The 24,564-nt window shown below is 42.8% G+C and overlaps 1 protein-coding gene across 1 annotated transcript in view; it reads left to right on the forward strand.

The window, feature by feature from the left end:
* RAF1 (Raf-1 proto-oncogene, serine/threonine kinase) overlaps positions 1-24,564 on the forward strand; it is a 60,851-nt gene that overhangs the window by 32,773 nt on the left and 3,514 nt on the right. Inside the window, exons 11-15 of the mRNA XM_019536978.1 lie at positions 6,754-6,838; positions 8,289-8,465; positions 9,445-9,491; positions 12,376-12,494; positions 22,932-23,063. Of these exons, the coding sequence (XP_019392523.1) occupies positions 6,754-6,838; positions 8,289-8,465; positions 9,445-9,491; positions 12,376-12,494; positions 22,932-23,063 (560 nt within the window). The remainder of the gene's footprint in view (positions 1-6,753; positions 6,839-8,288; positions 8,466-9,444; positions 9,492-12,375; positions 12,495-22,931; positions 23,064-24,564) is intronic.

The following is a 24,564-nucleotide window of genomic DNA, read 5'->3' on the forward strand; positions in this document are numbered from 1 at the left end:
GGGATGGTTTGTTCCTGTGCCCTCAGCAAGGTTTCTTAAAAATAGAGCTAACTCTTGGACTTCTTTCCCCCTTAGACTGGCCTCCCAGGGAATTCTGTGTATCTGTTCCCTGAGGGAGTTGGTCTCCTTTTCTGAAGTCCAGGGTCCATACTCTGCTGTCCTTCCTTCCTTCCCTCCTTCTGGATCCTGGATTCAATCATTTCATGGTTGCTGCTTCACAAGTTGCTATCTACTACTACATTCTCCACCGATTCTTCCCTGCTTGTGAGCAGCAAGTCTAGAAGAGCACGGCCCCTAGTTTTTATACCACAAAGTTGCTCCCAACACACTTCAAAAACTTCCTGTATTTCCTGCAAACTGCTGTATTTTGGCCTCCCAGCAGATGTCAGGGTGATTGAAGTCCCCCGTGAAAACCAGGGCCTGTGACACAGAAACTTCCACTAGCTGTTTGAAGAAAGCCTCATTCACCACATCGTCCTGGTCTGGTGGTCTATAGCAGACTCCCACGCCAACATGACCCTTGTTGCTCTGCCTTCTGACCATAGACTTTCAACAGGCATATCTCTAATTTTCTACTGGAGCTCTGAGCAATCATACGACTCCTTTATGAAAAGTGTAACTCATCTTCTATTCTGCTTGTCCTTTCTATACAGTTTGTACCCAACCATGACAGTGCTCCAGTCAAGCAAGCTACCCACCAAGTCCCTGCTCCAGTCACATCATAGATCCATGTCTATGTGAAGGCTTCCAGTTCTTCCTACTTATTTCCCAGTCTCTGTGCATTTGTGAAGATACCTAGCTGATTTCCTTACTTAGGAAGAATGAGAAGGTCTCCCCTGTTGCCTCTTCCTGCTTGCACTTCCTGTTGGTTGCCCAATTCCTCACTTACTAAGGGCTTTGGTTTCCATCCCCTGGCAAACTTAGTTTAAAACTCTCTAATCTGCCTGTGAAGATGCTCTTCCCTCTCTCTATCAGGTGGATCCTGTTTCTTCCTAGCAATCCTTAGTCTTGGAACAACATCCTGTGGTCAGAGAAGCCAAACCCCTGCTGGCAACACCATCTGCACAGCCATGTGTTGGTCTGCAGAATGCATCTGCTCCTGCTTAGGCCCTTCCCCTTGACCGGAAAGATTGAAGAGAACACCACGTGAGCCCTCTGTCCCTTTCGCCCTTGCACTCAGAGTCCTGTAGCCATCTTTGATCTACTCAGGGTCTCTGCTAGCAGTATCATTGGTGCCCACATGGATGAACAGCTTGGAGTAGTAGTCAGAGGGCCAGATGAGTCTTGGTAATTCGTCTGTGACATCTTGGATCTGGGCTTCAGGCAAGCAGCAGACCTCCCAAGACAACAGGTCAGGCTGGCTAATAGATGCCTGTCCCCCTCAAAAGGGAGTCTCCAACCACCACCACCCAGTGCTGCTTCTTGGTGGCAGTGGTTTCGATTCTTCCAACCTTGGGGAGGCCTGGCCTTTCCTCCTTCGCCAGTGGAATATGTTCCTCCTTCTCTGTTGCTAGGACTCTATATCTGTTCTCCAGACAAGCTTTTACAGGTGGAAATGAAGATTTCTGCTTGCTGTGAGAGGTCACAAGCTTCCACCTTCCCCTACTCTGAGAGCCCATGTCCTCTCCCTAGTCTAGCACTGCCTTGGGCAGTCCTTCCTCTCCTTGGCCCTGAAAAGTTTCTTCTTCCCTGCTTCCTTTCACCAAGTTTAAAGGCTCCCCTCCAAAGGGGGGTGGGGTGAGCTGGGTAAACTGACCTGGGAACTGCTTGCATGATTGTTCTCTCCTGGTCACTTGGAGTCACAGTGGACTCCCCAAAATCAATGGACACTAAATATTAAATTTTAAAGGAAAATATTTCCTGCTTATTTTACACCTCAATTTGTAAATATAGCTAAACCATGTGAGCCATGTCATTTAATTAAGCAATTAAACTATTTTCTCATTGTCCAAAGGAAGTGAAATATAGAAAGTAAATGAAATACTGGGCAAAAAAGTATATAATTTTTAAACTTCTTGCACATTTCCCGAAGAGCACTTTTTTGTGATGCTTTAATGCACATTAAAATGCTTTAATATGCATTAAAGTGCACATGTAGATATGCCCCATATGAATATTGAAGTAACAGCTGAAGAAAAGAGTTTTTGTAATTAAAGGTAAAATCAGATGTACCTGAAGTTTTCCAGTTGGATGCTATCCTATTTTGCTGACTATCTGTCATGTTTTTGTGAAGTCAAAAGTGGTTTAGTTGATTTTTGTCTTACTTTTGGGGTTTCACTAATAGGAGTACACTGATAAAGATTTTATAGACTATACTGATACCAATTATTAACCAGCCATATTGGATGATACAGATCTGATGGCCGCTATGCAGCCCAGCAGGTTGAGAGCAGTGTCTAAGTCTGTGGGGGGGAGGGAAGGGGCATTACGGGAAGTAGATTCAGGCCCCCACTGTTAGGGAGGGAGTGGGGCAGGGGCAGGTGCTGCCCAGGTGGGGTGGGGCAGGACACAGGACAGAGCTGCTGTAGATACCCTGGGGGGGCATGGAGGGCATGTGTCCCCTGGATTTGTGTGTGGGGTGATGGCAGGCTGCCCACTGCCCATTGCAGGCTCAGCCAGGGTCTGTGTGGCATTTCCTGGTGGGGTGGCTGGGCCAAGGCTGTGCTTGAGGTAGGTTGGGGTGCAGCAGCACTGGGAGGGTATGGGGTAGCCCCCCCCGTGCTGTCACAGACTGCCCTGCCTGCCCCAAGTGCAGCCCTAGCACAGCCACCCTGCCAGGAAGAGGCCAGCACAGCCCCTGGCTCCAAGCCTGCATTGGGCAGCCTGCCCTCACCCTGTGTGGTCTCATACTCTGTGCCCCCTGAATGAGATGCCTATGGCTTTGTCCTGTGCCCTGCCCCACCCTGGGTGGGCCCCTGGTCCTGCCCCATTTTCTTCCTCACTGTGGGGGCTTCAGTCTGTCCCTTTCATGCCCCTCTCCTCCCCCTGCCCCTTCCTCCCCACAGATTTACCAGCCAAATGCTGCTGTCCAAGCTGCTGGACTGCATTCCTAGCTGCGTGCATATGTGCAGCTGCATTCACGCACGTGGCATTTAGCGGTGACATTATTGGCCACATCAGCCGAAAAAAAGTCTAATTGCCGATTTAATGTCAATTTTCCTTTTATCAGTGCTGATACTAGGCCTGTGTGAAGTGGCAAGTATTCAATTCAGATTCGTTTTTAGCCGATTTTCCCATTTTTCCAGTCCATGCCTCCAAGTTTGTCCTGGCACAGGAGCTCAGAAGGAACATGTTTTTCTTCTGTTGTTTGGTGATGCATTGAGTGCCCCCTCCTGCTCTGAGAGTGGAGCATTAAATGGTTTAAAAAAAAATGGAAACAGGTGTGGACGGAGTGAGGAGGTCTCCAGGTGAAGTTTGGGGGACCCCAGCAGCGGGAGGTTCACCTTGAGGAACACCAGCTTGAGGAACCCAGCTGCTCCACCAAACTAGGATCCAAGGAGATGCGATGAAGCGTCACAACATCTCCAGCAATGCTGAATACCCTCTTGCTCAGAACTCTGGTTGGTGGACAGGACATGTGTTCCCAGGCAACCCTGGCCAGATCCTGCCACACCTGGCTGCAGGGTGCCCAGTAGGCCAAGGGGTCACAGTCCAGTGGCTCCACATCCTCGGTGAGAATAGCTCCAAGGCTTCAGTGGCTTCCTGTCTGCCCAAGGCTGGGGTCTTGTGCGTCTGACCCCAGCATTGAAGCCATGCCTTTGGCCCACATTGGCAGTGGCTGGCATGGAGGAGACTGGCTGGGGCTGGTGCTGGGAGTGCTGGCACAGGGAAGTGGATCCCCCTCTTCCACAGCTCCTTGTCTCTGCCCTTCTGCCTCCCTGACTCTTTCACCAGCACCTCCATCCAACGGTGGAGGGTTTTGGTGCTGCACATGCTCCCCTTTACCTTCAGGTCGCATGTGCCCACCAGCACATGGGCCGTACTTGACTGCAAGGGATCCAGCTGTTTTTTGATGCCCTCCTTTAGCCGCTTCACCAGTGCCTGCACCTCTAGTGAAAGCAGCTTGCCCCAGCCAGGAACATTGAGCCCCTGGAACTTCTCCATTTGGTTCTCAAGCTCCTTGACTACAGGAATCACCTGGCTAAGGAGGGCTTTGCCAGTTTTGAGGGTCTTGGTGGCCTCGAGGAATGGCTTGAGGACCATGAAGATCTGGGAGATGATGTCCCACTCAGCTCTGTTAAGGGGGCTCCTGATCCCAATCTCCCCAAGCAAGGCCATTTCATGGGTGGCCTTCTGTTGCTCCACCAGCTTTTCCAGCATCAGGTTGGTGGAGTTCCACCAAGTCTCCACATCCTGCATATTTTTGTGCTGTGGGATGTTTAGCTCTCTGTTTGTCTTGCAGTATCTTGCCCTCCTTGATGCTTCGGTGGAAGTAGCCTGCCACCTTCCTGCATTTTGAAATCAGTTGGGTGGTAGTGACAGTGCCATCACCAGCAACCCTGTCCCTGTCCCAGGCATCCCTGGCTGTGAGGTGCAGCATGTGTGCCATACAGCGGATGCCAACAAAGTTGGCATCATGAACCGGCTTGACCATATTGGCCCCGTTGTTGGTGGCCATGAACCCACGGGTGAGCTCTTCCTTCCCAACAAGCCACCCCTACACCAATCGGTTCAAGGCCCCCATGATCTTTGTTGCTATGTGGGACTGATCCATCACCTTGGCTTGAAGGAGAGCCCACCAATGACATGACTGGTTGCACTAGTGCCCTGTGAGGAAGAGGTAGGCATGATCTCCACCCCAGCTGCTCCAGATGTCTGAGGTGAAGTGGAAGGCTACCTGCGGCCCTGCCTTGTGCAGCTCCTTTCTCAAGTACTTGCTGCACGCCTCATACAGGGAGGGCACCACCGTCTTGCTAAAGGTGGTACGCGCAGGCACTTGGTATGATGTGGCCATGAGTGCCATGAGCCACCTGAACCCTGGCCACTCAACTAAGGAGAAGGGCTGGCCATCCAGAGCAAGCATCTCCACCATGTTCTGTGTGGCTTTGCTTGCCCTTGCAATGTGCCCCTCTTTATCTGTGGCTTCCCCCACTGGTCCAGAGTGGCCTGCCTCTGCTTCATGGGAATGGGGGCTTTGGAGCGAGACAGGGACTTCTTTTTGGGCACACTCCTACTGGTGCCAGGCTCAGGAGGAGCAAAGGCAAGGGGGTGCTGCCTCCTGAGATGCAGCAGCATCACCATGGAGGTGAAGTGTTTCACCTCCTTGGCCTGGGTGATCTGCCTTTGGCAGTGCTGGCAGATAGCATACTTGGGATCATCTGCCACCTCAAAATGATCCCACACTACACTACTCCCCTGCTTCTGGGTTGAGGGTGGGGATCCTGCCTTATCCCCCTTCTCAGCTGGCTGAGGCACAGCAACAGGAGCTGACTCAGCTGAGCCATTTACCTCCACAACCTCAGCGTCTTCCAAGATGCTTTCTGGAGAAGGAGACCTGTTTGGGGGAGATGGGGGGGAAGTTGCAGCTCTCCCCCTACTCCCTTTAGCCCCTCTCCCTCCCCTGCCAGAAGACCTGGTACCTGCCTTTCCAGCACACTTCATATTAATTTTTCCTGTGCTGGAAAATGTCTGTGTGCATGTGCAGCTGTAATATCTCTTCTGTGTTTGTGTGTAACTAATATTTACTATTTTTCTGATTACTGTATGTGTCTGACTAGTACGATCAGTTCTTCTGTGTGTGTGTGTGTGTGTGTGTGTGTAATTAATAATATTAATATCTCTTTTTCTCTGTGTGTGTGTGTGAGTGTGTAATATATATGCTTTCCTGCACAGTGATGGATCACACTGCTGTGGAAAACAGCTTTCTTTTAAAGTGTGTGTGGGGGTTGGAAATAACGAGAACAAAAATGAGATTTTGGGGGGAAGAATAAGTTGAAAAAATGGTTTGGATATGGATAAGTAGAGAGATTCTAATTAGTAAGCTGTATCCAGTCCTTTCCAAGAACAGAAACTAGCAGGAGACTGACTAGGAAGCCAAGCCAGTCCAGTAGTACTTTTCAGACACTGTTGCTCAGGCAGAAACAGCTCACAAAAGTGACGGAGAGGCTGCAGACAGGCTTACATTCTGTTTCTATGTTTTTCCAGACGAGTTGTCCATGGCTCTGTCCCACTCCTGGGGTTGCATTCACCTCCCTGGCTGGGCAGCGCTTGCCCTGCCCCACTCCCTCCCTCACCATGGGGTCCTTGATCTGCTTTCCCCCCCACACCCTTTCCCTTCCACAGACTTACCAGCAGGGAGCTGTTCTCTAAGCTGCCAGGCTGCATATCAGCTAGCGGATCAGTATTGGCCGATATGGCTGGTTAATAATTGGCCATTGGTATCAGCCAAAAAAATCTTTGTCCGTGCACCCCTACCTTTTAGACTTCAGTTACTTGTTCTGCAACTTGTATGAAATAGCATGCACATGACTTTTGGGGCCATTTACTAGCTAGTCAGTAAATGAATAGAACACATTCTTTAACTATTTAAAAGACTAACTCTTCTAGTTTGGGTTTTATGACCCCATCTCAACCAAATGAATTGCAGCTCAAGAATTTATTTAGTCTCCAGAAATGTTTTCTTCTATACAGGTTATTAAAGATGTGGTGTTGTCCAAAAATCTCAGGGCATGTCATTGTAGATGCAATGATTTTTATTTATTTTTTTTTAAGAACTATTTCATTGTTGGTAACTTGTGGTAAATGTATTTGCAGGGGATGTAGCAGTGAAGATATTAAAGGTTGTAGATCCAACCCCAGAACAGTTTCAGGCCTTCAGAAATGAAGTGGCTGTATTAAGGTGAGCTGACAGATAACATTTTGCAACATTATGCCATCTCACTTTTTTTATCAGGAAAAATTGCTATTATTTGATAGGGTAGACAACATTTTCTGTCCATAGACCAGAATGACTCACTCTGAGGCAGAAGTGGGTGGCTGAGGCATTAAAACCTGCCTGCTGCTGCCCCTGTCCCCATGGTGGCCCAGGTAGAACACCCTGTGTGGTAGTCTGTTCATGCAGCAGCATGGTGAGAGCACCCCTCCCATTGCCACTTGTCCCACTGCTGAATGCTGCTAAAGCCACACATCCATTGGCTGGATTGTGGGCCATAAGGTGCCCATTCCTGCTCTGTAGTAGTGACTGACATACTTTAAATTTACCTTGCTCTGGAGTATTTCAGTAACGCTTTCTTTAGATAAGATCATCATCAATGCTAGAAAGAATGCATTAAGCTTAAGGTGTGTTACTTCTCTGCTTAGTCATGATTTATATGTTTTTAACAGTTTAGTGCACTTCTGAACCTCTGTGCTTTTAATTGCTGTCTGTTTCCTGCCCAACAACTTTGGACAGTCCATTGTAATGAAGTTGAATCCTACAATTAAGAGCCAGTTAGTGCATGAGATAACAACTGTTATCACCTTTGTGAATTATTTAGGTTATAAATTAAACATACTGGAGTAATACATTTCTTAGTATAGGTTTCCCTCACTTTATGCTGTATATGCGTTCCTGGAAAACAGTGCATAACTTAAATTCGCATAAGAGAACCTATTTTGCAATGTAACAAATAAGGATACTTTCCAAGACCTCCACTGTACTGACCCTTAAAAATGTTTCTACCACTTTTTTACAAGACAATTTTGGTACTCGCTAACAGCAGACGGTACACACAGGGCATGCTATCATAATGGGGATAGCAACTACAGAAACACATGTCACAGATGACAAGCAAGGAACACAGATCCGCACAGGAAACTAGGTTTTGTTGCGTGCTGTTCCCACAATGCTGACTGTGGGCTTCCACCATGCTGATAGCATAAGAGTGAATTTACCTCGCATATAACAATTTTTTGGTATTAAAAGGGTCATTGCATAAGAGAAAATTGGCGCATACAGAAACCACGTAAAACAAAGGAAACCTGTAGCATTAGGATGATTGTATTAAGTAATAATTGTATTTATTTGGGCTCTGAAAATGTTCTTGCATCAAATGTAAAACCAAGTGGAAAAAACCACAAACTTTAGAAGGCATGCTTTTTCTCTTGATTAGTAACAGGTAATTATGTTATGTTTTGTTAACGATTTAAAAAGAACCCTTTAACACGTGTATATTTCATAAATAGTTTTGAGGGAAGAGGGTATAGTTTTGATTGGGAACTTTCACAGTGTCTCCATAGCCAAGAATACATACTTCAGGGAATTTAAAAAATAGAAGATAGTCATTCATTTCTTTGTTTTTTTCCATTAGGAAAACACGACACGTAAATATTTTGTTATTCATGGGCTACATGACGAAAGATAATCTGGCTATTGTTACGCAGTGGTGTGAAGGAAGCAGTCTGTATAAACATATTCACGTTCAAGAGACCAAATTCGAAATGTTCCAGCGTATTGAAATTGCCCGACAGACGGCACAAGGAATGGAGTGAGTAGGATTGGCAGTTTGATCTAGTCTGATCCCTTGATCATCTTTAGGAAAAACTAATGTAGAGAATTCACTGCCCTTAAAACTCATGGGGTTTGAAAATGATGTTCATACTCCACCATCTGTTATAAATCATTAAAAAAGATAATGTTATCAAGGGGCTTTCAAATGACATTGTGGATGATACCTATTTAATATTTCAAAACACCTAAAATACCTTTGTTTAAGTAAGTTTTAAAAAGTTATGCAGAAAAAAATGCTGTAGAGTCCAGTGCTTTGTTTTTACATGTAAGATGGGATGGTAGTGGCAAGATGTCCTTTTAGAGGATGTCAGTTTGCAGACTTCTAGTTAGCTTGGAATTAGAGAAGTACACAGTTGTTTGATTTGCTTTCCGAAGGAGAAGATGGAAGTTTTGATCTTAATTTGTCAAAGCAAGTTTAAATTCATATAAGTTTTGCAGGTATAAATTCTTAAGGAATCTAATCATAATTAAACATAGATTAATACAATAATAGGCAGCACTGATTTTACTTTCATGATGGATTCCCTTTACTTTTTGTGACTGTTTCAGGATAAAAAGACCCATAGGGAAGGGTAATGACAATTCCTATAATGTTTCTTCCTATTGAAGGAAAAATTTTCACTGGTACTGCCTAAACAGCAAAATGGAAGATAATCATAAATCTCTTTATGAAAAATCTACAGAAATCATAGGTATTCTGTCACTTTAATCTTAATTATGGACAGGTGAAGTTAAAACTAAAACTAATGTGCATTATTAAGGGTGTACAGCATCTAGTTTTTGATTTTAACACAAATAGAATTATGACCTTGAAATATTTGCCATTGTTATTTTATAATTAATTCAGGGTAATTTTATAATTCTTGTGCTTTTATTTGTATTAATTTTAACTTGCCTATATAGTATGAATACATGTTCAAATTTAGAAATTTTAGAAGTACTTTTTATTTTCACAGCTATTTACATGCAAAGAATATCATCCACAGAGACATGAAATCAAATAGTATCCTTTTCTTCATTTAATGTTTTCAATTGTTTTAACTTGCATCTGCATAACTGACGTACAATTGCTGGAAAAATCTTCTGTGAAATTGAAACATCCCAGTTATAATTACCATAACTTTTTAACAGAACAAATAATCTCTCAGGCAGATAGAGACTTAGAGTTTATATGTTCACTAGCCAATTGCCCATCAAGAATGATTGAGGGGGTGGCCGGGACAGAGGCCTGTTTCTGGCTCCTCTGCCATGCTTTGGGTCTGGCCTTGCTCCCCCATCCCCTACCCTGGGGTCCAGGCCCATTCCCTCCACCCCCGTGCTCTGTGTCTACCTGGCCCAGGTTCACCTGCCTCCTCTCCGCTTCCCTTCCTCCCAGCTGTTGGCAGGGCCCAGCATCGGCAGTGGGGTACCATCACTGTGCCTTCCCTCCCCCTCTGTCCTGGCTTTTGTCAGGGGCCAGTGGTGGCAGTGGTGCACTCCCTGCCATCATGGGTGGGGGCAGAGTCCTTTGTCCGGTCCTGGCTCCGCCCTCTCTTCTCATCCAGTCGGGGGCAGGGGCAAACAGGTCTGCTCTCTCCCCCCTCACCCCTGCTGCTTCGGGGCCAGGCCTGTTTTCCCCCCCCCTTCTCCCCCAACCCCCTCTTCGGGGCTGTAGATTAGCAATTGGATAACAGGTTAAAAAGCAGATTTTAAAACACATTTTTAAACAAAATATTCTTTGTGTTTGCTTTCCTCTAATCCTATCATGAATTATTTTAACAAAAATGTGTTTTGGAGGCTCTGATATACATGATGGCCCAAAAGCCAGGACCCATAGACATTATAACATATTGATTTTCTTTTGTCATTTTTAGGTGAAAAATGCCACAAATTAATGAAAGAAAAGCCCTAGCATCATTTCAAAACAGAATTGAGAAATGTGTTGAAGTTAATGGTAGTCAGTTTGAACATTTACTAGAATAAATGTTATAATGCCCATGGGTCCTGACTTTTTTATCACCCTGTATAGTAGACAGAAAATTGGTTTAATTTTTAAAAATCTTGATTTATAATCTCTAAACCATTGTGAAGTAGTAAAGGAGAAAAATGAGAGCTTTAAAAATGCAACTTCAAAAATGTGTTAAACCTTTTTTATAAACTTGAAAATAAATTTAACATGAATGACTGTATAAAAAGGTATGTAAATACATATGCTATGCAGTGCATTTGAAATGCCTAAAAAATAGATGACAGAATTTATTTAATCAAAATCATACCATTGTATCCAAAGTTATATATTACAATTTAAACTGCAAAGATGGATGTAAAATAGAATATCGGTAATACAGATAACATGTTCTCTCTTAACCTGTAAAAGACTGAGGTGTTGCTCACATGCCAGAGAAACAATGGTAAGACTTGAGGTTAAATTTATACATCCTCTGTCGTCTTAGAAAAGTGGTTCTCAAACATTTTTGACTCAGCACCCCTCATTCAACTCTAGGCATCCCTCAGAAAATGCCAGCTCTTCATTTTCACTTGTTTTTTGCCTACAGAAAAAAATAGAGCAATTTTTCTGTTGTAAAGAACTAAGAAAGACCACAACGGGGCAGAATGGTTTTGACAGGAATGAAGGGCAAGGGGGCAGGATAGAGGTCCCACCCCCCTGCTTCGGGTCCTGTGCCGCTCCCCCCCACTCCCACGCTTTGGGTCTGTGTGGTCTGCATTCACCTGCCTCCACCCCATTCCCCTCCTTCCCAGCTGTTGGCAGGGCCCGGCAGCAGTAGTGTGCTGCCACCTTGCCCCCCCTGCCTTCTCCCTCCCACTCCCCTCCCTCCCTCCCTCCCTGCCACTTTTTTTTTTTACCGTAATTTTTTAAAAGAACAAATAATCTCTGAGGCAGGTAGAGGCTTGGAGTTTATATGCTCATTCTTTGCTACCCATGTGCATAGACACCTTTGGAATACAAAAATGATGCTCCAGAAGTTACCAAATTTACTTGTCTTTCACAGGATATCACCTTCTTCCAAAAATGTTTTGAAGGGGAATCATAATCTACTTATTTATATTTTCCATATATGACTAGATGACTTTAAAAAGGGGGGTGTGATTTTTGGCAGTAACTAAGCCACAAATTTTCTTTTGTTATAAACTTGATGAAGAAAAGTGATAGGGTTTCACTAGTAAGTTCCTATCAAAGATATCAACCAACTACGTACAGAATAAACATTCTATTTACTGAATATCATCTACTTCTAACAACTTTCTGCCATTATAAAAAGGAAAATGAAGTTTTTTTTATTAAAGGCCATTGTAGAACATCTGCCAACCTCAGTTTTCTAAGCAAATAGAGCTCATTTTCATTGCAAGACCAGCGAATTGCTGTGGACATTTACAGTGCAACTATTTTTCATTAACATAATTTAGTCTGCTCTTCTCATTAAGGTCTACTAGATGACTTAAAGTGAGAGAGATCTGCCTCTCACACATCTGTAGCATCTTTTGGAATTGAAATTTTCTGGTTCTCAAACTAAAAATGGATGTTCATTGTCTTTTACCTCTCCCTGTCTCCCGAAGCTTCCTCAAAGAATACTTTTACTGGTCAGCTCCATGGTTAATTTTATTTAACTTGCTATCTGGAGATAAGTTTAGTGCATTAAATAATAACTTGGAACTGGCTAGTCCTATTGTTCTATCCTCTCTATTTGAATATCATAGTTTCCCCTGAGTGTTAGATGTTCTCTGTGTATATATAATAAAATAAAGATTAAAGAGGCAGACTTATTTGAAGGTGTTTCAGGGAAGACTCTAAACTTAAAAATGGTATTTGCTGTCCTAATCAGACAGTGCTTGAAATGTATTGGACCAAGCTGACTTACGTGATAAAAATTCCTTAATAGACATTTTAGACATATTTCTTCATGAGGACCGTACAGTTAAAATAGGAGATTTTGGTCTGGCAACAGTAAAATCCAGATGGAGTGGATCACAGCAGGTTGAGCAGCCTACGGGTTCAATCTTGTGGATGGTAAGAAAAATATTTTAAAAGATCAGGCATTTCCCAACTTTTGTTGTAAATTCATTTACTTTGTCAGTGAATGCAACTCAAAATACTTTGAAATTATATGCTGACAATAGTATGGAAAAATTATCCTAATAATATGACAAAGGACAACTTTAAATGGATGTTGCTCTGACATGCTTAATTTCTTTGACAGTTTTTCTGTTTGTTAGCTACTCGTGGCTTCTGGTCTCTGATTTCACAGTCCTCCAGACTGGTTTTAGTTTTTTTTCAAAATCCTAGATTCTATGGAGGTCAGTCTTCAGCAGCAGCTCCAGTTTCAGTTTTTGGCTGAGCAACCAAGAGCTGCTGACAGTTTTGCTGTGAAAGGGTTAAAACTAGTTTTTGCCTGAGCAGAAAGAGGAGCTGAAGATGGGGCTCTGGTCCTGCTCTAGGTGGCAGTAACTCTGGAAAAATCTTTTTTTTTTTAGGAAAACAGAGTGAAGAATGCACGTCTTATTGGAGGTGTGTGTTATGTGATAAAATATGGTATTCTCTTTCAAACGTGTTCAGGTATAAAATTCCTTATTCACGTAGCCTTTCTGTTGTCTGGTCGTGGGTTAGTTCAGCTTTCTCTTTTTATAAAATTGTAATTTGTGCTCTGGACTATAACAGTCCACGTGTCACTAGCTACACGTGCCTTTAACAGAAGGGGCCATGGTTAATTCTATTTAAGAAACTTGTTTCAGTTATGATTCGTGTCTATAAAAGCAATAGCTGGATCAAAGCATAGAGTTTTTTCTTTCGTAACACCCCGCTGCGGGGTGCTAACCACAGCCCGTGGCAGTTTGTGGAACCGTGGGGTACCAGCTAGACCCGTCCTCTTGGTTCCTTCGGGCTAATGAGGAACCTCAGGATCCCAGTACGGGGATACTGCCTGTAAACGCACTCTGACAGAATAGGTAACTATTTACAATAGTTTCTGCCCCTCAGACGAGGTTGGTGGGTCTGTGGTCCTGGTTGCTCACTCCCTCAGAGTCCCCCATGTGAGGGTTCACTGCAAGATGAGAGGGCTATGCCTGTTTGCAAACTCTAGGCCCCAGGTGCTTCCCCTTGACTCAGAGCCAGGCTCGCCTCTGGGCTCTGCTCACTTCCCTCATTCATGGATCTGGTCCTCCAGAGAGATCCCTGCAGTCACCTCACAGTGGTGGGTCCCTCCCTCCGCTCCCAACTGTCACCCTGCTGCCCCAGACCCTGGCGGCCGCCCATCCCGGCTGGGGAACTCTGGGGCTCTGAGAGGGACCTTGTTTCCAGGGCCTGTAGGCAGGATTGCTCCAGATCTTTTGTTCTGGTGTCCTCAGCGGGACAAAAAATCTCCCAGGCTTAGCCTGGTCTTGGCTCACCATGAAACACCCCCTACAGATGAATGTCCCTTCTGTTACAGTCTGTTACACTTCTATAGAAACAGAAATAACACAGCACTTTGAGTGCTTTTCTATCATTGCATACATTTCTAAGGAAAAACGGGCAAAGATTTTACAGTAGTAGTCAAACCCTCAAGTGAATGGACGTTAAGGCCTACTCTGTCCTTTTTACCTCCTTGTTGTGCACAGGAATTTCACCACCAAGTTATCTCCCTACCCTTGATTGGGCATTGCATCATTTGCTAAGTGTTACTTGTGCTTGCAACATGGTAACTGCTTGCAGTGGACCTGAAAAACTGGACTCCTGTTAAAGATTGATTTAAGTCTGCTTAAGTTTTATATAACTTTCGTCTTGGCTAATGACTGAACATACAACATGAGAACCGATGAACTCAGACTGTTTGAACATTGCCTGTGTTATCATACAGTTGATGTTCATACAAACAAAAGGGATGCAAATTCAATTCATTTCAATTTAGACCAACTGTTTCATTTTCTAAAAGCCCAGGGACCCACTTTTGTTCAAAAAACTACTCATTCAGACAGTCTCTAGTTCATTGGTGCTTATGTAAATAGTTTGGTGACATGACTTTTTTAAGGACTCATTAGTGAACAATATTTTACAGCATTGGTCCCTCTACAATCTAATGTTTGCTTGATTCTGTATTTCCTTAAAATTAAGACACACACCCTAGTTTTTCTTAATTTATTTATCTTAGCCTTTGCTTTCTCTTATCTTATTTCTCATCCAACCAAAATGCTAATGCTGTAAAGATACTTTTTGCTTTTTTAAATGCAATACATCATTTCATACATATTATATTTACAAATAATATACAAATATTTTATAAAGTAGCTGGACAGTTACAACCTTGTAGTTAAGGGACTCTGGAAAATCTCTTATGTGTGTGTGGCGTGGTTTATTCAGATTGAATGATGGTTTATATCTACATGGGGGCTTGTGCCTACTTTGACTATAGTCCAGTTCAGTCCAGTAGCTTTGTGGCTTGATTACATTTTAGGGTTTTTCCTCGCAGAATGTTAACACTTTCCTCTGTTATAATGCTTTAACAGTTACTGAAAAATTACAGATAACTTTTCATTCCGTGTTTTGTTTGTCCTGGTTTGTCGTATTAACTTTAGTGTTACGCAAGTATTTGTCCATTTAAGAAGTTGACCAAGTGGCTCCAAAGAAATAAAGGAACCGTCACTTTGGAAAACAAATAGAATGTGTCTGGCTACTTGAGATAACCAAACTTTGACAATGCATTTTCAGTTGTAATGGTTAAAGAGTAAATATAGTAAGAAAGTTTAAGACCTGTGTACCAGCTGATGCCATGAACATTTTTGTTCTTTAAATCGATTGGTTTTAGGAAGTGTTGTTGCTTTTGTAGTCCATTTTCTCTGTAATCAATCTGTTTTGTTCATTAATTCTGAGAGAACTTTTAGAACAGGAAATATATCTGACTGTGTTTTGAGTGCTAAAAAACAAATGCCTCGTTTGATGTTTACATGCTCACATATACCACAAGTGCTTAGAAACTGGAACACCAGGGAAGGAGACTCTTGATTCAGAAAGCTAGAAGGGAGTGGATCCCGGGGATTCTGTTTGCAGCCATGGAGGAACCCCCAGGCACGAGTCTGACATTTCAGACTTTGGAATTAGTGACAGAAGTTGCACATAAACCGGTTTAGATGACCAGAAACTGGTTTAAACCAGAATAGAAGCTCAGTGCACATAAACTAGGTTCAAAATGGCTGAAACTGGTTTAAGATGAACCTGGTTGAATTTGAATTTGGTTGAATTTGGTGTGATTGATTTAGGTCAAACCAGTTTATGGAACTTCTGTCCCAGACCTCTTCCTGGTTCAAGTTAAACTGGAGTTTCCCAGCATCCTAGCACTTGGAGCCCTGGATTGAGACATGCTGTCTGCTCCAGAGAGCAGGGCTGACCCCACCCCTCTGCTTCCTGGCTGGAGCAGTGAGGACTGGCTCACTGGTCCCTCCAGGCAAAACCTAGCTGGGGTCTGGGGCCAGGGAGTGGGACGGAGAGTTAAACTTCCCTTTTCCTGAGTACAAAGCTGCTCTGCTCTGCCCTGTTTGCTTAGTGCTGGCTGCAACTTTGGACTACAAATCCTAGAGGCACCTGGAAGTAGGAAGAGGAAGTGATGAGGAACTCTTGCAGAGTCCTGCTACAGTTAGTCTAGACTGCAAATCCCAGAAACCTCAGGGGCAGCAGGAAGAAGCAGCAAACACACAGCCCATGTTGGCTAAGTGCCAGAAAGCTGTGCTCTGGCGCCCCTGGCTTGTGGCTTGAGCCATTGTGGCTGAATTTCCTGAATCAAGAATGAATGTTTGTTCATTTGCTTATTGGTTTTCATCTTAGACTAACCTGAAAAGACTGAATCAATTCAGCCTCAGGCTCTTTGACGGTCTGTACTTGGCCTAAAGGAATAAGCCCAGGATCTGAACTACATATGGTTCTTACTTGACATTTCTACCTATTGAGGAAGACAGCACTATATGGGTTCACTGGGTTTATACTTGAAACCATAAGGACTAGCAACAATTTATTAGAAACTGGGTTAGATGATGTATCACCTTAAGGTAAATTCTCATTAGCCAGGAATAGGCTCATGTTTTGCCCTCATCAAATTGAACAGGAAAGTTATACAAATGTATATGATGGTGTTTTAGTTTTGATACAAAGTGCAGCAGCACTCATTAACTCCTTGGAAGAACTTTATTAATAGATATGTAGACTTTTATAATTTGTCTGGACTTACTAATGAATGATTTTATAGTATTGACAGAAAAGTGATGGTAGAATGTTTCCCACCAAATAGAGGACTATTTTCATCAATATGGAGCATTGTGTGTTGGGATTGGTAGCTTTATGAGCAACACCTTGTGTAAAAGGTACCGACAGTTGTTTGCGTCAGTTTGGCAGTCCTTATTGTCAAGATTCACTGAACGTTCTTCAGTCAGGTCAGCACTCTTAATTTGCCAGATTCCTCCTTCAATTAGATTAGGTGAGACCTGTTCTTGCTTTGAGAAACATGTTTCTGTTCCCTGTTACACTGGCCTTTGTAGCAGCCAGTATTTCTGTATGCAAGTAACTGAGCTTCATCTGTAAGGAAATACTTATTTTGCAACTCTGTGCAGTAGTGTGAAACAAGTAATTCCTTGTTGTCATGTGAGTTTGTGGAGGGCATAAATGCTGCAGATTAGCTGATTTTTACATCCTTCAGAAATGCAGATTTAACTTTTGGAAAATATTTTAATATGTTCAGTTTCACATAAAATGCATATTAATTTGCCTTTGCCACAAAATTCTGCCACAGAATCTGAGGGTTTTTTAAAAATAAAATACTTGCCAACATATATCGTTAGATGTCATGGCTGTGAAGGAAAGAACAGAAAGTGTGAATAAATCAATACTTTTCTTGACCTGTTGCAGATGGCTTTGAAACAGTCTAGAGAATTTTGTTTTGGTCTTTTTTGTTATGAATGAGTTAACTCAAACTTTTAACAATTTAAATGTGAAAATTAACTATTTAACTGTTGATTGATGTAGGAGAGGCATGACTGGTGTTTGCTACAATTCCAAACTATTTCCCACCCCTCTTCAAGTGTGGAAAAACTACCAGTGTAGCTGCCAAATTCTGTAAGATGAACAAAACGTTGTCAGTATTGTCATACATTGTTAAAATATTCTCAGTGAAATTTACCAAAATTTGTAAGATATTGAAAAGTGTAAATGTAGAGAAAAGTGAAACAATTACATAATATTTAAAAACATGAAGGCTGTCTTCCAAACTAAATATAATCTTCATATCTAATTAAACATTATCATAGAATTTCCCTGTCCAAAAGTGCTGCAAAGTTCCAGGACAGCCCTATAGAATTTAGACTCTAATAGAGTACAGGGGCTTTTGTTACCCAGTCTTCCCTTGAATTTATTTAATATCAGTAGCTAACTTTAACAAACTAAAATGAAATGAATGCTGCCCATTAGACTTCCCAGCATGTTCTGCACCACAGGATCCTAAACATTGCAGCAGGACTTCTTGGATCTCAGTGCCCTCTGTGACTGGATTCTGTGACACCCTGAGATGTCAATGCAAAGCTGAAGGAAATGTACTGTATTGTTACAATTATAAGTTAGACTTTTCTCATCCAAAAGAACCGTAAGAATTGCATTTGACCTACAGAGTTCGCTTACAACTGGGCCCTTGATAGTATAGACTTTTATACTTACAATATTTTGCACACGCCATACAAACACCAAATCAGAATTTTTTTCAGTATAGTTTTTAATAGATTTAACACCTGGGGCCTTTCCTTGACATTTGAAGTAGCAGTAGCATAGTTAAGGAGCAACAGGTGTGCAAAAACTGTAGTTGCTGAAGTGACGGCCCAACCGTTGCGGACACCTGCAACTCAGCTGAGCCACTGTTGCCTTGTGCACCATTGCTGAGGGTGCAGCAGTGCCCAGGTATGCCTCTAGCCCTGACAAAATCCCACCAGAGTAGTGGTTTACTTTTCATAGACATTAGGGCTGGAAGGGACCTTGGAAGATTGAGTCCAGCCCCCTGCCCCAGGCACAGGAAGTCAGCTGGGGTCATAGGATTCCAGCAAGATAAACATCCAACTGTCTCTTGAAGGTGTTCAAAGTAGGTGCTTGAACCACCTCTGGCAGCAGTCTATTCCAAACCTTGCGGGCTCGGACAGTAAAGAAGTTCTTCTTTATGTCCAGCCTGAAACGGTTATAGAGGAGTTTGTGACCATTTAATCTTGTCATTCCCTGGGGTGGTCTGGTGAACAGACATTCCCCCAGATCCTGGTGATCACCCCTGATAAACTTATAGGTGGCCACCAGATCATGCCTGAACCTGCGCTTTTCCAGGCTGAAGAGTCCCATAACTCTCAGTCTCTCATCATAAGATTTGTTTTCCTGACCTCTGATCATGCGCGTGGCTCTCTGCTGCACTCTCTCAAGCTTTTCCACATCCTTTTTGAATTGCGGAGCCCAAAACTGGATGCAGTACTCCAGCTGTGGCCTCACCAAGGCTGAGTACAACGGGAGAATGACGTCCCGGGATTTGCTCGAGAAGCATCTATGGATGCAAGCCAGTGTTTTGGTTGCTTTACTAGCCGCAGCATCGCATTGGAGGCTCATGTTCATCTTGTGGTCAGTCATGACCCCCAAGTCCCTTTCGTCCATAGTGCTAGCCAGTGTAGCGCTGCCGAGCCTGTAAGCATGCTGCAGGTTTTTCCTCCCAAGGTGGGGAACCTTGCATTGTTTGGTGTTAAACACCATCAGGTTCTTGTCCGCCCACTTCCTGAGCCTGTCCAGGTCAGTCTGGATCATCCTTTTCTCCTCAGGTGTGGACACTTTACCCCAGAGTTTGGAGTCATTGGTGAACTTAGCCAGTCTGTTTCTGATATCATTGTCCACATCATTAATGAAGATCTTGAATAGCATAGGCCCAAGGACAGAGCCTTGAGAGACCCCACTGGTCACAGGGCACCACAACAATTGACTTCTATCAACCACCACCCTCTAGGTCCTACCATGGAGCCAATTCCCCAGCCAGCGGATTGTGGTGAGGCTGAGGCCGCAGTTGGCCAGTTTTGCTAAGAGCTGGTCGTGGGATACCAGATCAAAGGCTTTTTTGAAGTCAAGATATATGACCTCAATCTCCTCTCCCTTGTCCAGGTGATAGGTCACCTGGTCATAAAAGGAAATAAGATTGGTCAAGCAAGACGTACCCGGTCAAGCAAGACGAAACAAACCCGTGCTGGCTATCCCTTGGGATGCTGCCGTTAGCCAGTCTTTTAAGAATGGCATCATTGATAATCTTTTCTAAGACCTTCCCTGGGATAGAGGTTAGGCTGATGGGCCTGTAGTTTGCCGGATCCACTTTCCTTCCCTTCTTGAAGATAGGCACCACATTGGCCTTCTTCCAATCTTTGGGCACTTCACTAGAGCGCCAGGAGTTCTCAAGATCCATGCCAGGGGCTGAACTATGATGCTTGCCAGCTCCTTGAGTACTCTGGGGTGTAGATTGTCAGGACCGGCTGACTTGAAGGTGTCCAGCCTGTCAAGGTGTTCCTTCACGTGGTTAGCATTGATGGAGGGCAGGAAATCTCCCTCACCCAGGCCTTCCCATCCTGTAATGGGCATAAGTATCCCATGGGACTGGTGAAAAACTGATGCAAAGTACCCATTTAGCAAGTTAGCTTTTTCCTGGGCATTGGTTGTCAGTTGTCCTGTCTAGATTTAGCAGGGGTCCATTATTGCCCTTGCTTTTCCTTTGACTCCCCACATATCTAAAAAAGGATATTGGTTAGGGGGAAAGATGTCTTTGCTAAGTTGAACCTGAACTCACGTAGTGTTTACAATACGGGTCCAACAATTAGGCTACCAGTAAAGTATTAGGATAGGAATACATTTATCCCCACCCTAATACTGAATAGTTCCAATACAGTATTAGAGTGGGATAGCTATATAGGACAGCAGATCGAAAAATGTTTTGCATAAGGAATAGGAATTCTTTCAGTAAGTTCAAAACCATCTCTGATGTCTCGGATATTCATTTATGGTGCTCTTTCTCTGCACTGTTGCCTATTATGCCTATTAGTACCCCATTTTGAGTTTCTGGAGGGGAGGGAAGGCGGGGAAGGGGTTGGATTTGAAGTAGGAAAGAGAGGGAAAGAAACTGTGTCAAACATATCTTAGTATAAGAGTGCTGAAGAAATGGATCAAGAACAGTTATTTTGATAGTTTAGATCTGGATTTACAAGAGGAGAATCATTTTAAGTTTTCCCAGTCTCTGCTTTTGTTGGAATACAAGCTGATTTTTTCCTTTGTTTTTGTAGTGATCCTAGAACACTCTCTTATCTTTCAACCTGGAGTTTGTAGTATTCTACATACATTATTGGTTTGTTTAAGTACTTGCAGCCTGCAGTCTGCTAGGGAACAACAGTGCTTTTTCGAACTGCAAGCTATCCAGACTCTCAGCCTTTTTCTTTTTAAAATAGGTGACACAACTTTTACTAACTTCTGATATGTGATTTTTGGGGGCTAGAAGGTAGAAAAGCCATTTCTTGAAGACTATTTGAATTCTGAGAATGAAGACGGGGGACAGCCAGCTAACCATTACATTTTTTTTTATTTGTGAATCTTCTGCATGCATGTACTGCTTTGGATGCATTACATGATTGTACTCCAAAGTATAATAGACACCTGTACAAAAGCATGCTTAGATCCACAGAAAGCCTGGGCATCATGGTGTTTAGCTTGGTGGCACCAAACTTTCAGGCCTTTGGCTCCTGGAAGGGAGTGCCTGAGCTAGGTACCTAAGGTTCTTACACAATGCAGCGAGAGTTAGGTGCTTACAGATATTCAAAACAGCCAGTACCTTGAGCTGGGGGAATGAATGAGGGCAGAGGACTGCCTGAACTAGCAAGTATAAAATGCTACGGAGAGGAGATGCCTTACTATTCTTTCATCCCTCACCTCTGGGAGTTTAGTTGCTTGTGAGAGATCAAGATTCACAGGTTGGAGCTAGGCTCCTGTATCGTTCCTTTTTAAAAAAAAATGGAAGGGTTGTGTTGTGTTGTAGGTTTTTAAAAAAAATAATGGTGGTGCTTTTCTTTATAAAACAGCTTGGTGACAAATGCACACCTAGAATGTAGGAGACCTGTTTTGAATGACCTCCCTTCTCAACTTAGGCAGAGTCCCACTGCAGTAATTCCACTCTAGCACAGCCAGTAGCCTGGCAGGTGGGGCATTGCCTTGGTGAGAAACTTTGAGTTAGAACTTTCTTAGGCTGTGGTTGGCATTGAATACTGGTCTCCTATGACCACTCACCACTCACCTATTGGATAATAAAGGGTTACCATCATTGCTGTTGTCACCATCACCATCCCCAGCAGGGCTTTGAGTAAAAATGGCCTGGGGGGGTGATATGGAGTTTCCTTCTGTCAGGGTGTGTTCAGTGAGCTCTTAGTATGTCGATTAGATGGGGTTTCTGAGGGGATTTAGATGGTGCCAATCTGCTTTAAAGATTCCATGCAGGCTTAGTTCTAAGCTCCTTATTCCTGTCTGGGCAAACGCAGAAGCAAATCCTTCGGCAGTTGTGGAACTTACTGGCAAAAACTTAAGTGCCTGTGGAGTTTAGGACTCTGGCCAGTATTTAAGATTTATCTAGCCGCCCAAGTCCCATGCAAGGTTCTGATGTGAACCTGTGTGCAAATTCCTTTCTGATTCCAGGTCTATCCAATTTATGCATCTTGTTATAATATTGATGAGCTATATTGGAAAAGGTAGAAACACTTCAAAGATGTTATTTATACAAGGATGTAATTTATACATGTTCACATGCCTGTCTGGACTTTATAGTAGTTTGGTAGTTATGCTGGTGCAGCAGTATGAAGAGGTTTTGTGAGGGGAAAGAATATCTTTCATTAGATCAACATGCATAACTGGGGAAGAGGAACAAGCTTTCGGGCTGCAAGTGCCCTTCGTCAGTTCTTGGAAAGTTCCAACTTGTACTTAGTTTGTACTGTGGCTGCTGATGGAGTGTTTCTGCAGTCCAAAAGCTTGTCTCCCATTTCCTGTGCAAGTTGGTTCAATATAAGAGATTTACTTTGCCTCATACATCTTGCTGGTCCTAGGCCGTAACACGTTATTTCAGCTAGGCAGATTATTTATTCTGTTTTACTGGTTATTTCAATTCACAGTGATGAAACCAAAACACTTTTTTACTACTTGGTCATAGTATAATGATGTATGCAATAATTATTACATTTTACCTAAGGCTAAAGTACAAATACAAATGTTATTTCTGTATTAGTTGCTATCAGTGTAATGGGTTTGGGTGAAAAGGGCAGTTACCAAAACTTGTTATAGCTGTAAAGGCCTTAACAACAGATGCACATCATTTTATCTATCTTGTATGTCTATTACTCTCCTTACAGATAATTTAGTTCATAACTTGTAGGATTTTTACTTTTGTTTTTATTTTTAAAGGCACCAGAAGTGATCCGGATGCAGGATAGTAACCCATTTAGCTTTCAATCAGATGTTTACTCCTACGGAATAGTGTTATACGAACTAATGACAGGGGAGCTGCCATACTCTCACATTAACGACCGAGATCAGGTGAGAAACACGTTCCAGTACCATGTTATTTGTGGCTTCTGAGGAAAATCTGTTCGGTTTTCCTGAAGACGTGGCTTATATTGCATGTTTGTAAATTATATGTATTAAGAGCATCACTCTTCTGAATAGGTTACTGCTTGGTTCTGTATTTGATGCCATCTTTGTGTATTTTTGGAGACAAATATACCTGGAAGCAATCAAGTATCTATTCTGCAGAAAAAATATGTAATTGGTACTTGAGCAATTCACTTGGCAGAGTGCTGTCATACTAAGAAATATTCTATTTGCATGTGGTGGTCTAAAGAACTTAAAGCAACTTGAGAAATCAAGTATGGGACTTCTGGTCTGATATGGATCTATTTGGTGCATCTTACTAAAAGTAACTGTAGTTGTCACAAGGTAAAAATTTTGACATGAACACCTACAACTTTTGGAACTATTTTTAGTTAAACAAATTTAAAAAGAGGGGAAATCCTCTTTCCTTGACTTCTTTGAAGTGTAGTATTACTTTTCTTAAATGTGTTTTCCTCTATGCTGTACCTCCAAGGCAGTTCCTTAACTTAATTTTACTGTTTCCTTATTTTTAGTAATGATCAGTGGGAAAAGCTGGTCAGTTTATTGGTAAAAAGTCCCATAATACCTCATATGCTGTAGTCAAACCAGTTCTATTAGTTTCTTTTAAATGATTTTGCCATTTTAGGTAAGATTCAAATCTGAGAACTGGGAAGTGTGTGGGGTTTTCTTTTGTTTTTTTTAAATGCATAACACTCAGCATTCCTCTCCGTAATACTGGAAGTCTGTGCTTTGAACAGCCATTCCTGGTAGTGCAAAACATTGATTTACAAGGAATCTGAGCTGTCTACTAAATATATATTTCTGAGATGAGTCGGTACACTTCCATATGTGCTGTTGGCAGATTTATTTCAGCAGCTTTATTTACTGTTAGGCAGTTGGCTGTCTGTGGGGCTTTCAGAAGTTACAAAATAAATGTAGCATAGTTGTAATATTTTTATTAATGCGTATACAGAAAGTTTGGAATTAAAACATTAGCTTAAGCACAGTCAAGATCTCACTAGTCCATTAGTCATCTTAATTACTTCAGTAATATTCGTGAATGCCTTCAGCAAACCATAGTGGTGGTTTGCTAAAATCTTAGTAGTACATTTTCTCTTACCTGAGATGGTGGGGGAAGTCAGTCTACCGGGTTTTTTTTCCTCATTAGCTGGCAATATAAGGAAACTGCAAACTATCAAAGACGCACTTGAATGGCATAAGAAACTGCCTTTCCCTTTATGCCCACAGATGATAAATGGACATGTGTTCTGGTGAGGGATTTTGATCAGACCATACAAGTGCAATTTGGGACTGGCCAGTCAATATGGTGGTAACTTAAGCATCAGTCAGATGGGTTTAGCACTTCTGGCTGCTAATGATGACCTTGTTTTAAGGGTTCTTTAGAACTTGCATCCTTTAACTCCAGCAAGTTATCAGTCAGAAAGTG

Source organism: Crocodylus porosus, unplaced genomic scaffold (genome assembly GCF_001723895.1).
Source record: "Crocodylus porosus isolate Cpor-Errol unplaced genomic scaffold, CroPor_comp1, whole genome shotgun sequence".
Taxonomy (NCBI): domain Eukaryota; kingdom Metazoa; phylum Chordata; order Crocodylia; family Crocodylidae; genus Crocodylus; species Crocodylus porosus.